Source organism: Mirounga angustirostris, unplaced genomic scaffold, assembly GCF_029215605.1.
Source record: "Mirounga angustirostris isolate CCGP_5_RB_7025 unplaced genomic scaffold, mMirAng1.0.hap1 SCAF_12, whole genome shotgun sequence".
In the NCBI taxonomy this organism is placed as follows: Eukaryota; Metazoa; Chordata; class Mammalia; order Carnivora; family Phocidae; genus Mirounga; species Mirounga angustirostris.
Genome location: NW_026991720.1, coordinates 72,333,776 through 72,347,749, shown reverse-complemented (window position 1 = coordinate 72,347,749; position 13,974 = coordinate 72,333,776). Strand labels below are relative to the sequence as shown.

The window sequence follows — 13,974 nt, the reverse complement described above, 5'->3', positions numbered from 1 at the left end:
TTCTTTTCTAGTGTGTGCATATGTATTTACATTTTCTTGTTATGTATTGATTTGGCTGTATCCCCTGGGTCTTAAAATGTCATGTCCTCAATGCCACATATTTATTTATGAATTTTCAATTTTGATTTTCTTTCTCACTCACACAGCTAAACTATTTAAGATTTCCTTTTGTTCTTAATTGCTAATTTTACTGCATTATGTTCAGAAAAAGTAACTTAAGGTGTTTCTGCAGTTTTAAATATTGAAAGTGGTCATTTTTTTTGTGTGAATGTTAAATGTATGCTTGAAAAGAATATATATTAACATGTGTATTAGATTAAAATGGTAATTCTCATATTCAAGTTCATAAATCCCTTACTTCTTCCTTGTCTGCTCTTTTGATGTCTGAATGATGTATGTTTGTTGCCCATTATCACCGTGAATTTGACAATTTCTTATTTTATTGCTACCAGCAGTAAAATACATACATTTCAAAACTATGTTATTAAATTTTAATTTAATAATTAAATTTAAATTTAAATTTAATTTAAAAAATTTAAAATTATTAAATTTCTTTGTGGATATTAATGTTCATTTTTATGGGATATACTAATTTAATCTATTTGTTGTTTTATGAATTCTATCTTGTTTGCCATCAATATTGTGATAATGCATTATTTTGTAAAATTCCTTTTTTTGCTGTATTTTCTCTTTACTCCTTTATTTTCAGATTTACTCGTTTTAATTTTGTCTCTTAGGAATAGCATATTGCTAGACTTTCTTTGTTTTTTCAATCTGAGAAGTTTATATTAATAAAGGAAGTTTGTTCATTTATTTTTATTACAATCAATACGATTGATTGATATGTTTTACACGATCGATATGTTTAAACTTAAGTTCTTATTTTATGAACTTTTACTTGACGTGTTTTCTTCTTGAGCACCCCCCCCCCCGACCTTTCACTTTTTATTTTCATCCCTCTCCTCATTACATTGTGTTCTTCTATTCTTTTCTCTCTAATTTGTTTGGTGTTTGTGTATCCAGTTCATGTTATTTTGTGATGACCTTTGAAGAGTTAAGAAACATACTAAAACATATGCATTTGGAGTTACTCAGTTTCTGCAGTCTGTCCTGATCAATTGAAGAAATCTCAGCCTGCCGTTGCTTCTTTTTTCCTAGTGTTCCTTGCCTTTCTGTGCTTCCCCCATCACTCCAAGTACATCTTATATCAAGATAATACAGAATTCTGTATCTAGATTTTTTTTTCTGTAGGTGGCAACATTACATCTTTTCCATCCTACTGACAGGACTATTTTGGGTATGGTATTAGTGATTCAGAATCATTTTTGCTATTTATTTTGAAAATGTTGCTTAATTGTCTTTTTGCAGTCATTGTTGTCTGTGAGGATATTATGCTGATTGGATATTTTTTCTATTTAGGTGCAACCTCTCCCTAAAGTTTTCTAGGGGAATTCTGTTCAAACATTGAGCTTTTTACTTTTCATATGTGTCCATTCTTTTATTCCCTGCCCATTGAATATTTTATTTCATTGATTAAATATTTACTCTCTAAATCTCTAATTGTTTCTTCTTGAAGGATGTAGTATCTTCTGAAATCTCTCTGAACATACTGGTTATTTTTATTCAAAGTTATTCTTGGCAATGTCAACTCTCTAACCAGGGTTTTGGTTTATCTGCCCATTAAATATTATGCCTTTTTTTCCAGGTATTGATTTTCCTGAAATGATTTGTGATTTTTTATTATATACTCATTTTTGTATTTGAGAATTACTGTCAGCTTATTTAGTTTTCTGTAAATCATCTGTAGTGATCTTATGGAGAGGCAAGGATTACAGCTTGGGCATGGGGGGGATTGTCATCCTTTTTCTAGCAGTGGCTGCTTCCGTCCTTGCTCTTCCCCTCTGGCCTGAATACCCACAGTCTCAGCTGTCTCCTCTGTGTAGATGTTCCTGCAGTTTGCTTGGGAGGGCACCCTGTGCTCAGCTGTGTTGATTAGTTTCACATTTTCCTGGAGACTCCTGCTTCTTTTATTTGTAATAGTCTTCTTCTCCAGGTTGGGGCTTTAGGTTGCCACAGTCTTTTCTCTGAAGTTTTGATTCTGATTACTGTCTCTCTTTCAGAATTTCTCAAAATTTCTGATTAAATATTGGCACTCTTTCTTGTTTCCCATTCCTGTTTCTGCTTTATTATTTTTGAAAAATATCTTCTCAGTCACTGTGTGGTATTTTGGGTGGGAAGGAGGTAAGAAGCATGTGTTCAACTTGCCACACAGGATCTTTATAAATGATGGGAGTCAGATCCATTGCCAGTATGTTATGTTTCTCATAAGTGGTATAAGAGCACATTCTCAAGGATAGTGTTCTATAAACTTTCTGCAAGAAGGTCTTTTCCTGAGCTTCTGAAAATCATTAATTATGCAGTAACACAATCACCAGTAACTTTTTGTCGATTATTTATGTATTTATAACTGAGATTGGATAATTCCATTAAGATACTTTTAATTCCTCATATAATTATCATTTTCTGATACGCTTTGATATTACCCTTTTATAGTGACATTAAAATAATAGGTAACTTGGGGGCGCCTGGGTGGCTCAGATGGTTAAGTGTCTGCCTTCTGCTCAGGTCATGATCCCAGGGTCCTGGGATCGAGCCCCACATCGGGCTCCTGGCTCAGCGAGGAGCCTGCTTCTCCCTCTCCCTCTGCCTCTCTCCCTGCTCATGCATGCTTTCTCTCTCTGTATCTCTGTGTCTCAAATGAATAATAAAAAAATAATAATAATAGGTAACTTGCCCCATGGAGGACAGCACTCCCCATGTTTTGTCTGGTGAAAGTTGAGGCGGGCTGGGGACAGCAAGAGTGATGAGATTGCTCACTTTCAGCACTTTTATCATCTTGATGGGATTTGCCATGTCTTTAGGAAGAGTTATTTTGCTGCAGCTAAACTTAAGGGTTGGTTTATAATACATAAGACAGTTCCTTTTGTATTAATGAGATGCATCTGAGTGATGCATCTTTGATTATTTGTTTGCATTATTGCTAAGAGGTATTGGACGAGTACCTTTATCTGGCTGAATATTATACAGTCATGATTTACAACAGGGGTCAGAGGGTAAATATTTTCAGTTTTGTTGGCTGTATCATCTCTGCTGCAGCTACACCTCTGTTGTAGCTTTCTTTCTTTTTTTTTTTTTTTAAAGATTTTATTTATTTATTTGAAACAGAGAGAATGAGAGAGACAGAGAGCACATGAGAGGGAGGAGGGTCAGAGGGAGAAGCAGGCTCCCTGCCGAGCAGGGAGCCCGATGCGGGACTCGATCCAGGGACTCCAGGATCATGACCTGAGCCGAAGGCAGTCGCTTAACCAACTGAGCCACCCAGGCGCCCCTCTGTTGTAGCTTTCAAGTCGTAAGACAATATGGAAATGAACATGCATGACTATTTTCTAATAAACTTTGTGGACACTAAAATTTGATTCTCATATATAATCTTACTGTGCTATTAAATTTTATTCTTCTTTTGACCACCCACCCCATTAAAAAAAAAAGAAGTAGAAACTTTTCTAAGTTTGTGGGATGAACAGGTGTTAGTTTGGACTAGCCAGCCCCTAATTTAGAAGATTATATAATAACATGGAAAATATTCATAATATGTTGAGTGGGGGAAAAAAGCAGATTAAAATCAGTATGTTTAGTGTAATCCTATTTATGTAAAAAAGCAGGCATCAGCATATAGATAGCACTGGAAGAAGAGATACCAAAATATTAATGGTGGTTCTTTCTTGGTAGACAGATTATGGGTAAATTTAAACTTTCTACACTGTTTTTATTTACATTTTCTGAGTTTTGTATCCTGAATAGTTATCATGTTGTTTTTTAGAATAAATATTCTTATATCAGAAAAAAGCTATTTAAAAAAGTGACAGAATTTATACATTTTTAGCAAAATTGGCCTATTCATTGTAATTAGTTTGATACAATCTGTTTTGTTTACCCTCTGCTCCATTTTTAGCCGACAAGTCCCAAATTTGGAAAAGCTGACTCATACGAAAAACTGGAAAAACTAGGGGAAGGCTCTTATGCTACAGTATACAAAGGGAAAAGCAAGTAAGTTCATTCGGTTTTTAATATTTCACATTTAAAATGTACCTGCTCTCTTAATACTGATTATTAACAATTAATAATATTAATTTATTTAAATAATTCTCCTTTAATATACAGTAGATTTTCCCTCTCAGTTTTTGTTCTTGTTGTTGTTTTAAGAAGTGTGAAAGTCAGCAGAATTGGTTTTCCCTGCTAGCAAACAATTTTGCAGACTTGTCCAATTTATCTTTTCTGTCCTACCCCTGCCCCTCCACCCCCAACATTGGGGCTGGAACCCTCAAATGAGAATTCGTTTCCAGGTGAATGATATGATTAATTTCTTCTGGAGGTTTAGTGTTTGCTTAAGAATAAGAGTACTGATTTGACAAAGTCAAATATATTGGCTATTCTTGCGTCTTTTTAAATTGAGCTTTTACTCCATCTAAAGAAATCACTAAATTAAAAAAAAATGCAGACTTTTTCTTTTTTCCTACCTGTGTACTTTGACACCATACTACATATATTTTCACGTGGAGAAACAACCTTCCCTCCTGTTGTTATTCTCCACCCCCCCCCCCCCCCACCCCCCTGCCCAATGCTATCCTGGGGTCAGGCACAAGTTTGGATTCTTGAAAAGCTTACCCCATATGTTTCTGATAGGCCTCCTCCCTCTCTTATTAAGAATGCAGAGTTACTGTATTTGGTGCCATGTAGAAATATAATGCTATTTCTCAAATAACTGTAGGAAATACAAATCTTTACCTTAAATAACATTACCAAATAATGTTGAAAAATAATTTTCTGAACCATTCCCTGTTTTTGTCTCTCTTTTAAGTCATTATGGAAGATAGGAAATTCTAACCTAATTAATTACATAAAATCATGTAGTGGAAAATTCTCTGAAGGAACTTTCTAAACACATAATTGGAAATTTTGACCATTTAGGTAATCTTTGGCTTTTCTGGAATGTAGTTTTTCCTTTGCTTATGTTTTTTAAGAAGATGAAGAAATATTTCTGACAAAGGAAGATATGTAAGTAAGGATGCAGGAATAATATAAGTAACAAATAATAGTACTAATTTTGAGATTTTAAATATTTACCAAAAAAAATGTCTTTTAAAAAATTTGTCTGAAAAAGAAACATGATGGGAATAAAAAATCAAGTCAAATCTATAGGGCTGTTAATGACTTATCTAGAGTGCCTGAACATTACAGAATATTGTTGAGCAGTTTTAAATAGAGGTTGTGTGTAAAACTTTATATTCTTTCCTAAAGAAAAATAGTTATTTCTCTAGTATATAAAAATTAATTGTACATTTAATGTTTATAACATGAGGGTCACTACACTGGATTAAGCAATTGTTTTGCATAATGTATGGTATATCCATTGTCTCATCATTTCTCATGATGCCCTACAAAGATAGTTCCTATAATTATCACCTCCGTTTGACTAGGAGTCCTGTGCTTGGAGAGTTTTCACCACTTGTCCAAGTCCACACAGTTGGTTAGTGGCAAATCTTGTTTTTGGCTCACGTCTCTCTGGTTTGCAGCCATTCTTTTCCTAACCATTATACAATACTGCTTGCACAGTATAAGGCCTTCCTCGGAAAACCTTGGTCCTTGTTGAATATTCCAGATGGTTCTCACATATGCTCTGGCTTGTTGTAATCATGAATCAAACAGAAGCAAACATATTATTTCATTATAAGGAAATACACCAGTTACTTTTAAGTGCCTTCCCAAAAAAGATGGGCTCAGCTGATTTCCAAATGTAAGTTAATAACTCTATTAAATGTTTAACTTTGTGATTTATGTCAAAATCTTGGAGATAGTTGAAAAATCCTCCATTTATTATGCTCGAATAAAAGAAAGGCTGCCTTTTAAGTGTCTGCAATCTTTGAGAAGGGCAGTTCCGGACAGTTAATACTCTTCACTCCAGCAGGCCTAAATGTATCTTGTCAGCATTTCTCAAGCAGTTTCAAGCCTGCTGGTCACATGTAGCATTTAATTTCCTCCAGCTGGAGATGAAAGCCATTGACCACTCACCTGCTTTAAGAGAGGACAGGTTGCCTGTGCTTGCTTGCTTTAGGGTGGCAAGGTCAGGCCAGAGCACAACAGTTACATGCCGTCTAGCAAGGCTTGAGAGCTGAGTTTGTTTGATGTGTCCCCTGAAGTGCTGTAATTTAAATAGCCCCCCATCCCAGGACTCCTCACCACTCTCCCATACATGTCGGCATCCCTGCCTCCCATCTTTAAACATTATCTTTAGCATCTTCTCCAAGAGCAACTATCATTATATTGTGGTAAAGTTGCCTGGTATTTGTAGAGATCTCACTAATTTCTAGTTTGTGAGCATTTTACAAATAAATCTTGAATCACATGGGTCAAGTTGGGATTTTGCCACTAACCTCACTGTATTAGTTTGCTGGGGCTGCCAAAACCAAGTACCACAGACTGGGTGGCTTAACAACCGAAATTTATCTTCTCGCAGTTCTGGAAGCTGGAAGTCTAAGAAGGTGTTGGCAGAGTTGGGTCCTTCTGACGGTTGGTTCTGTAGGGGAGAGAATCTGTTCCCTGCTTCTCTCCTAGCCTCTGTGGTGAGCTGGCAGTCTTCGGCACTTCTGGCCTCTGAACGCGGCACTTCAGTCTCTGCCTTCCTGTTCCCATGGTGTTCTCCCTGTGTGTGTCTGTATCCAAATGTTCCCTTTTCAGAAGGACACGAGTCATACTGGCTCAGGGCCCACCTGCTGACTTCATTTCAATGCAGTTACCTCTGTTAAAGGCCCTATTTCCAAAGAACCTATGTCATATTCTGAGATTAGGGAGCTTCAGTATATCTTTTTTTGAGGATATAATTTAATCCATAACACTTACACATTTCAAACCTCAGTAATTTGGCATTGCATTCATGACAGTGTTCTTTTACTATTTATGGTATATCTTGAGTCATCTTTTATTTCATGGTTCTTTAAATAATACAGGCAAAGGAGATCCTCCTCTCCCCACCCACAAAATGTTTGTGTACTTGTTGATTTAGGTGTAGTTGCTGGTAGCTATAGTATAGAAACTCTTGAAGGAATAGAGAGGCTTTTTATTACCTTGAATTCTCTTGAGTTTCTTACTCTACGTAGATTGGGAAGAAGCTGGCTGAGATTTCTATACTGCGTAGCCCCCTTGGTAAAGAGTTTGGTTCTAGGGGCGCCTGGGTGGCTCAGGTCATGGTCCCGGGGTCCTGGAATTGAGCCCGGGCATCAAGCTCCATGCTTAGCAGACAGTCTGCTTCTCCTTCTCCCTCTGCTGCTCACCCTCACCCCCTGCCCCCCATATGTGCTCTTTCTCTCTCTCTCTCTCAAATGAATAAAATCTTAAAAAAAAAGAAGACATTTAAAAGGACAAAAAAAATGTAAAATACCTGAATGAGCTTGTATTAGTCTTTTGTAATTTGTGGCAATTATGCTTTTCTTTTTTTATACCAAAAAAAAAAAACCTTGAAAAGGCAAAAATAAATAAATAATAAAAAAAGAGGAGCCTGGTTTTAAAGAATATGGCTGGTACTGCAACCATGTCAACACACAAAACTCACAAACAAGCTCTTTAATTTTTTAATAAAAGCCTTGGATTTCCCACATTTTCATATTTGAGTAGAAATATATATTTTTTTAAATCAGTGTTCTTCAGCTTACTTCGTGTGTGTGTTTATGTTTGGGGAAGGGAGGCAGTTTATCATCACTCGGACTACGAATCTCTATCCTGGCTTGGTTTCCTGATTATGTTCTCTCTTTTACATCCCTGTAGCGTTTAATATAAGATTTAAAAAAAAATATGCATTGTATAATACTTTGCATTTAAAAAATATAACATTTAAAAATGTTTTTAATTTAGTACCTCAAAATCATTTTTACCTTTCAGGAATTTTCCCAGGGACTTTTGTACATTAAGAGACTTGTTAACATTTTTTTTTTTTTTTGAGCTTACTCAACTACTGATGAGTGTTTATTATGTTGTTTTTATGCCCTTTTTATACTGTAGGTGAAGAAGAGGTGAATCACATGCAGATTCTGACCTCAAGGGCCTTCAGTTTTGAAGGGAGATGGTCCATATACCTAAATAACTCAACATAAGTTAGAATGTAGTATATTTGATATGAGCTAGAATGCAGTAAAAAAGGCCCATGTAAAATGGTGTGGGATTTTCAAAAGGAAGGAAGAGAGGATGATGTTGACTAAAGTATTTTAAGTATGTTCTCTCCAGGGGTAACTGATCAAATTCACAGCCTCATGTGCTTTTATTTTTTCAATTTTTAAAAAAGTTTTTATTTTAATTCCAATTAGTTAACATACAGTGTTATATTCATTTCAGGTGTACAGTGTAGTGATTGAGCACTTCCATACATCACGCAGAGCTCATCGTGACAAATGCCCTCCTATGTCCCCATCACCTATTTCACCAGTCCACCCCCCCACCTCCCCTCTGGTAACCATCAGTTTGTTCTCTATAATTAAGCATCTGTTTCTTGATTCTCTCTCTCACTTTTTTCCCTTTGCTTATTTGTTTTGTAAATTCCACATATGAGTGAAATCATTTGGTATTTGTCTTTCTCGGACTGGCTTCTTTTGCATCAACAGAACGAAATCTTGTCATTTACAAGGACCTGGAGCTAGAGAATATAATGCTAAGCCTCAGTGCTTTTAAATCAAGCCTCCCTCATCACTGTGTGTATTCATAGGAATCCTTGGGACAGTTGTCTTTTGGGCTGTGGTCCCCAAACAAATATATTTTCACCCTTTGTTATCAGACATTCCACTAAACTTATTAAAGACTGGGAGCCTTAAAGGAAAAGCAAACTGATTCATTCTGATTATTGTGCAAATTTTGATTAAGCAAAAGTGTACTGTTTAAGTGTTAAAGTGGAATTGGTTTAAAGCAATGTAATTTGGCAGGGTCGGTGGGTTCTTTATGTGTGAGCACCCATTAAGGCCTGGCTATTGCAGATAAGGGCTCGGACCACAGACAGCCACCTCAGACTTGAGATGTGGTGGGACCACGTGCTTCTCAGTGTACTGGGATCTACAGGCGGAGCACACCCAGTCTCTCCTAGATGTCTGAAGCCCCCCAGTTCTGCACCCCATCATGAGTACTGAGAAGTTATGAACCTTTCCTCTTGCCTGGAACAGAGTTCTCTCCTTTCCTTCCTACTTACCTAGGGGGTATGTGAGGCTGCAGATGCTTGCTTTTGATTTTCTCATACTTTGTGTCCTTTAGTGAAGGAAAAACCTGCTCTTTGTTCCATCTCTGGAATTAGAGTATTCGACTTATTTAGACTGAGTCATCCCACAGATGGTCCTGATTTTTGGTCCTTTTTTTTTTTTTTTTTTTTTGCTTATCTTGCATTTCTGTTGAGGGGATGGTGCCAAAGCGTTGCTCCTGTGGGAGCCTGCTGAACAGAGAAGCCTGCCCGCACGGGTTTGTGCCAGCCGTAAATTGTTATCTCAGAGGTCAATAAGAACAATGGACGAATTTGCTCACTTTATGTAACATGAGATTTATGGGATTGAAAGTGCCAATCTTCTTTTAGCATTTCATTCTGCCAATTTGTGCTGAATAATTGAACTTGAATTAAACGACCTCATAAATTGAGAGACTATGCCAAACCAAGACTGAACTCTACTAAACACATTTCAAAGAGCTCTTCAAAGCCCCAGGAGGAATAGGGGGAGAAATGCTGTTAATTAAAACAAGCAGCAGCAAGAAGAAAGGCTGTGGAAGTTAACCACCTTTTCAGAATGTGTGAGATTAAAGAGGTGCCTCTCACCGCTTGCCCTGAAGGTCAACTCCATTGAAACACTATCAGGGGCAGTTTGAAGAATTCTAAAAATCAGAAATCCCCAGATGGAAAACACTGGACTCCTGGTTCACTGAAGTTTCAATCTTCCGTGTTGACACCTGGACTGTCATGCCAATCTCCAGCGTCCAGAGAGGTTGCCTCCCACAAAAGGGGCAAATCTGGTTACATTTTTTGAGCTCTGATGCAGGAGGCTTCTGAGGCCCAATCTCTGTTTCTCATTAGGTCTGCTCTGATTTTCTTTTAGACTTTGGGACCACAGGCCAAAGCTTATTATCACCACTCACATTAAAGATCAAGCCTGTATCCACGCTATTAATCACAGGGTCTGAAAATGGCATCATAGTATGATAATGCTATCAGTGTGAGCTTTGTAATTTAATGCACAAAATGCAGCATTACAATGTAAAACAAGAGAAATTAGATTAGAAAGAAAAAAGCCAATGGAGTAAATGAGTTTACGCCTTGTAATTTTCAGATCCGGTGCTCCTTCTGTCTAGGTGAAAGTGAAAAAGCAGAATTCTTACCCTTACGTAGGCCAGGGAGGATAATGGCCCACCCACCAAATCTGCTAATTAAAAAAACCCTAAAGTCTATTCAAATTGCAGATTGAGCCCTGACTTCCTTTAGAGGAAGAATGCAAGGCATTGGAGCCTGGTTCATGGGTACAGCTGGTTTCATTTAGCTTGCAGCAGATAAACAAACAATGCCTAATCTTTTTGACAAAAGTGACAATGAGGATATTGTTTAGGCAAGAAGCATGATTTCAATTATTAGACTAAACTATGCAGGAATAACTTTCCTATTAGACAATGTCTAAATGTATCGGCCTCTGTTAGCCATTTTTATTACCAGAGTCCTTTGATCATTTGATTAGGAGACCCTTAAAAGAATCTGTGATATTTGCTGTCTTCAGAATTGTGGTCATATATCAGATCTGCCCAGCTGGTGAAAATGGAGGCATTTTTTTGGTTAGGGGAGGAATTTTTTGAGAGAGTTAGGGTAGAATTTCCAATTATCGTAATGTCAGGGCTTCTTGAATCTTTCTCCCATAGTTCAATTTAAGTGGTTTTTGAGGAGGACAAGGGGAAGGATATTATGATAAGATAGGTTTCAGTTTAAAGCATACCCACATTCCTGAGTTGCTTCATTATTATTGTGATTCTTTTCATTTCAACCAGGATGCTGGGGAAGTAGCATCTTTCCATTTTAAATTCGTGGTTCTCAACTGGTTCTAGATGTTGCTCCTCAGAAGACATTTGATGATATCTGGAAATATTTTTGGTTTTCACCACTTAGGTTGTTCCTGGCATCTAGAAGTCAGGGATGCTGTGAAACGTTCTACAAATGAATAGGACAGTCTCTCACAACAAAGAATCATTTGCTTATTTGCCTCCAAGTGTCAATAGTGTCAAGGTCGGGAAGCCCTGTTTAAACAAGGAGTGCATGGAGGCAGTTCACATTTTCTTTCTTTCTTTCTTTGTTGTTGTTGTTTTTTGTTTTTGTTCTTTTGTTTTGTTTTTTGTCATGTCTAGTTAAAAGAGCTCCTTCCCTTAGAGACATTTACCAAGGCCCTAGTCTGTTCTGTGTACTGGGCTAGGCGATGGATATGTAATGGAGAGCAAAACTAAGTTCTTCTTTTCATGGAGCCTATCATCTAGTGGGGGAGAGAAAAACGAATCAAGCCAGCAGACACATCTGTAATTTAAATTGCACGAAAGAAAAGAGAGCTGTGAGAAGGAAGATAGAGAGTGGTGGGTCATGTATATTTGCATGAGAGAGAGGGGTGAGCAATAAGCATGCTTTAGATGGATGGACAGTGGCAGTCTTGCTGAGGAGGGGATACTTACTCTTAGATCCAAAGGAGATGTGACCAACCAGGGAAAGTTCAGGGACGAAAGTGCTTCAGGCCAGACCCCCAGGAGGGGTTGGTGTGTTCTACAAACTCAGAGAGCCCCATGTGACATGGGGTATGTTCAGGGGAGACTGGTATGAATTGAATTTTGAGAAATCTCCAAGGCCTTGAGGATCATGTTAGGAATGTTCTACTTATGTATTACTGCAAAAATGAACCACTTTGAAACATAGAGACTTAAAACAATAGCTATCGTTTTTTTGCTCATGAATCTGCAGTTGGAGAAGGGTGGGAAAAGTTTGTTTCTTCTCCCTGAGGTATCATTTTGTGCAGCTTGACTGAAATATGAGGGACCCTTGCCAACATAGCTTACATGGCTGGCAAGTTGGTGCTGGCTCTTCTCAGGGCTTGGGCTTTCTTATAGCATGGTGACTGGGTTCTCTGCATGAGCATCCCAAAACATAGGAAGTGAGACTTCTGGCTTCAGCTCCAACATGTAAAGAGCTTGGAAGCTGATGCTCCCATCCTTTCAAAGAGGAAATGCTAGGCGAACAGAACATGTGAAACTTTCGTTCAATTCCTCAGAGATTGGAGGCCACAGGGCAAACCACTGTACTAAATTCTGGAGAGACTGACATATCCAGATAGAAATAGCCCAAATCTCCTCACCAGGAGCACAGGCTGCTGGAGCCATAAACTGGGAAGGATACTTAAATGGTAATTTTTATGAGTTGCTGGAGATGGGCTATGGTCTAGCATGAGAGTGAGAACTCTTGGGGACCACAGTCTTAGGGACACTCCCACACTTTGTTTTGTCTCCGGGAACCCTACAGGGTTCCCACAGTGAAGATCATGGAAAGATCCCCTTGGGGCTCTGGCAGGGGAAGAGGAAAAATAATCATAAAATACACCCAGAGTGTTCTCCATCACAGAAGCCTGCTCTGCAGGCAAAGGTCTTTGCTAGAGCCTTATCCCAGCTGATGGGAGTTTCTCCCACTCAGACTTTCTCCAGCTTGTCTGTCTCACTTAAGTGGGAGAAACCATACTCAATAATGGTTAGGGACTCACTGCAGTCAGGGAAGGAAATAGGAGGTTGAAAGGGGGGAAAAAAAAACTATACCACTGGAGAAACACTTGTGAAGGTCACATCCCACGATGCAGGTTCACTAAATGAATTCAGACTCACTCAGAAGCTTTGAGAATGTTCACACTCCCTCATACCTTACCATCACTCCAGTGTAATAACAGTAGATTATAGCTGAGAGAGTTGCAAGACAGGCTCTCTGTGAGGAGGAGTACTAATGTAAGCCTCAAGTCAGGAGGAGACAAAAACAGGAACACTGGAATCATTTGAAGCAGTTACAACAAACAGTAAACACAGCCAGATTAACATAAATCTTTAGGTTTGGCTTTCAACAAAAAATTACAAGGCGTTCCAAAAGATTGGAAAAAATACAGCCCAAAAAGACAGAGCAGTCGTCACAATCAGACTCGGATATAGCACAGATACTGGAATTGTCAGAGAGGGAATTTTTTTTTTTTTAAAGATTTTTTTTTTTTAATTTATTTATTTGAGACAGAGAGAATGAGAGAGAGAGAGCACATGAGAGGGGGGAGGGTCAGAGGGAGAAGCAGGCTCCCCGCCGAGCAGAGAGCCCGATGCGGGACTCGATCCAGGGACTCCAGGATCATGACCTGAGACGAAGGCAGTCGCTTAACCAACTGAGCCACCCAGGCGCCCCGAGAGGGAATTTAAAATAACTGTGATTAATATATAAGGGTAAATGGGTAAGGGAAACAAAAAGCAAGAAAAGGTGGGTAATGTAAACAGAGAAATGAGAAAATCTAAGAAAGAATCAAAAGAAAAGAGAATTTTTTAAAAAACACTATAACAGAAATGAAAGATGCTTTTGATGTGTTCAGTAGACTTCAACACAGCTGAAGAAAGGGTCAGAGAACTTGACTATAGGTCAGTAAAAAAAAACCTTCCAAACTCAAATGCAAAGAAGAATAAAAATAAAAATGGGAACTATGGGATAATATCAAAAAGTGTAACATATGCATAATTGGAATACCAGCAGAAGGAAGAATCAAGAAGTATTTAAAGTAAAAATGGCAGAAGACTTTCCAAAGTTTATGACAGATACCAAACCACAGATCCACGAGGCTCAGAGCACAAAAAACAAAAGATCGG

The 13,974-nt window shown here is 38.0% G+C and overlaps 1 protein-coding gene across 6 annotated transcripts in view; it reads left to right on the top strand.

Annotated features, from left to right (window-relative positions):
• CDK14 (cyclin dependent kinase 14) overlaps positions 1–13,974 on the top strand; it is a 550,615-nt gene that overhangs the window by 144,190 nt on the left and 392,451 nt on the right. For all 6 annotated transcript variants that reach the window (XM_054505309.2, XM_054505308.2, XM_064575299.1 and 3 more), the window contains one exon: positions 4,013–4,107. In XM_054505309.2, the coding sequence (XP_054361284.1) occupies positions 4,013–4,107 (95 nt within the window). The remainder of the gene's footprint in view (positions 1–4,012; positions 4,108–13,974) is intronic.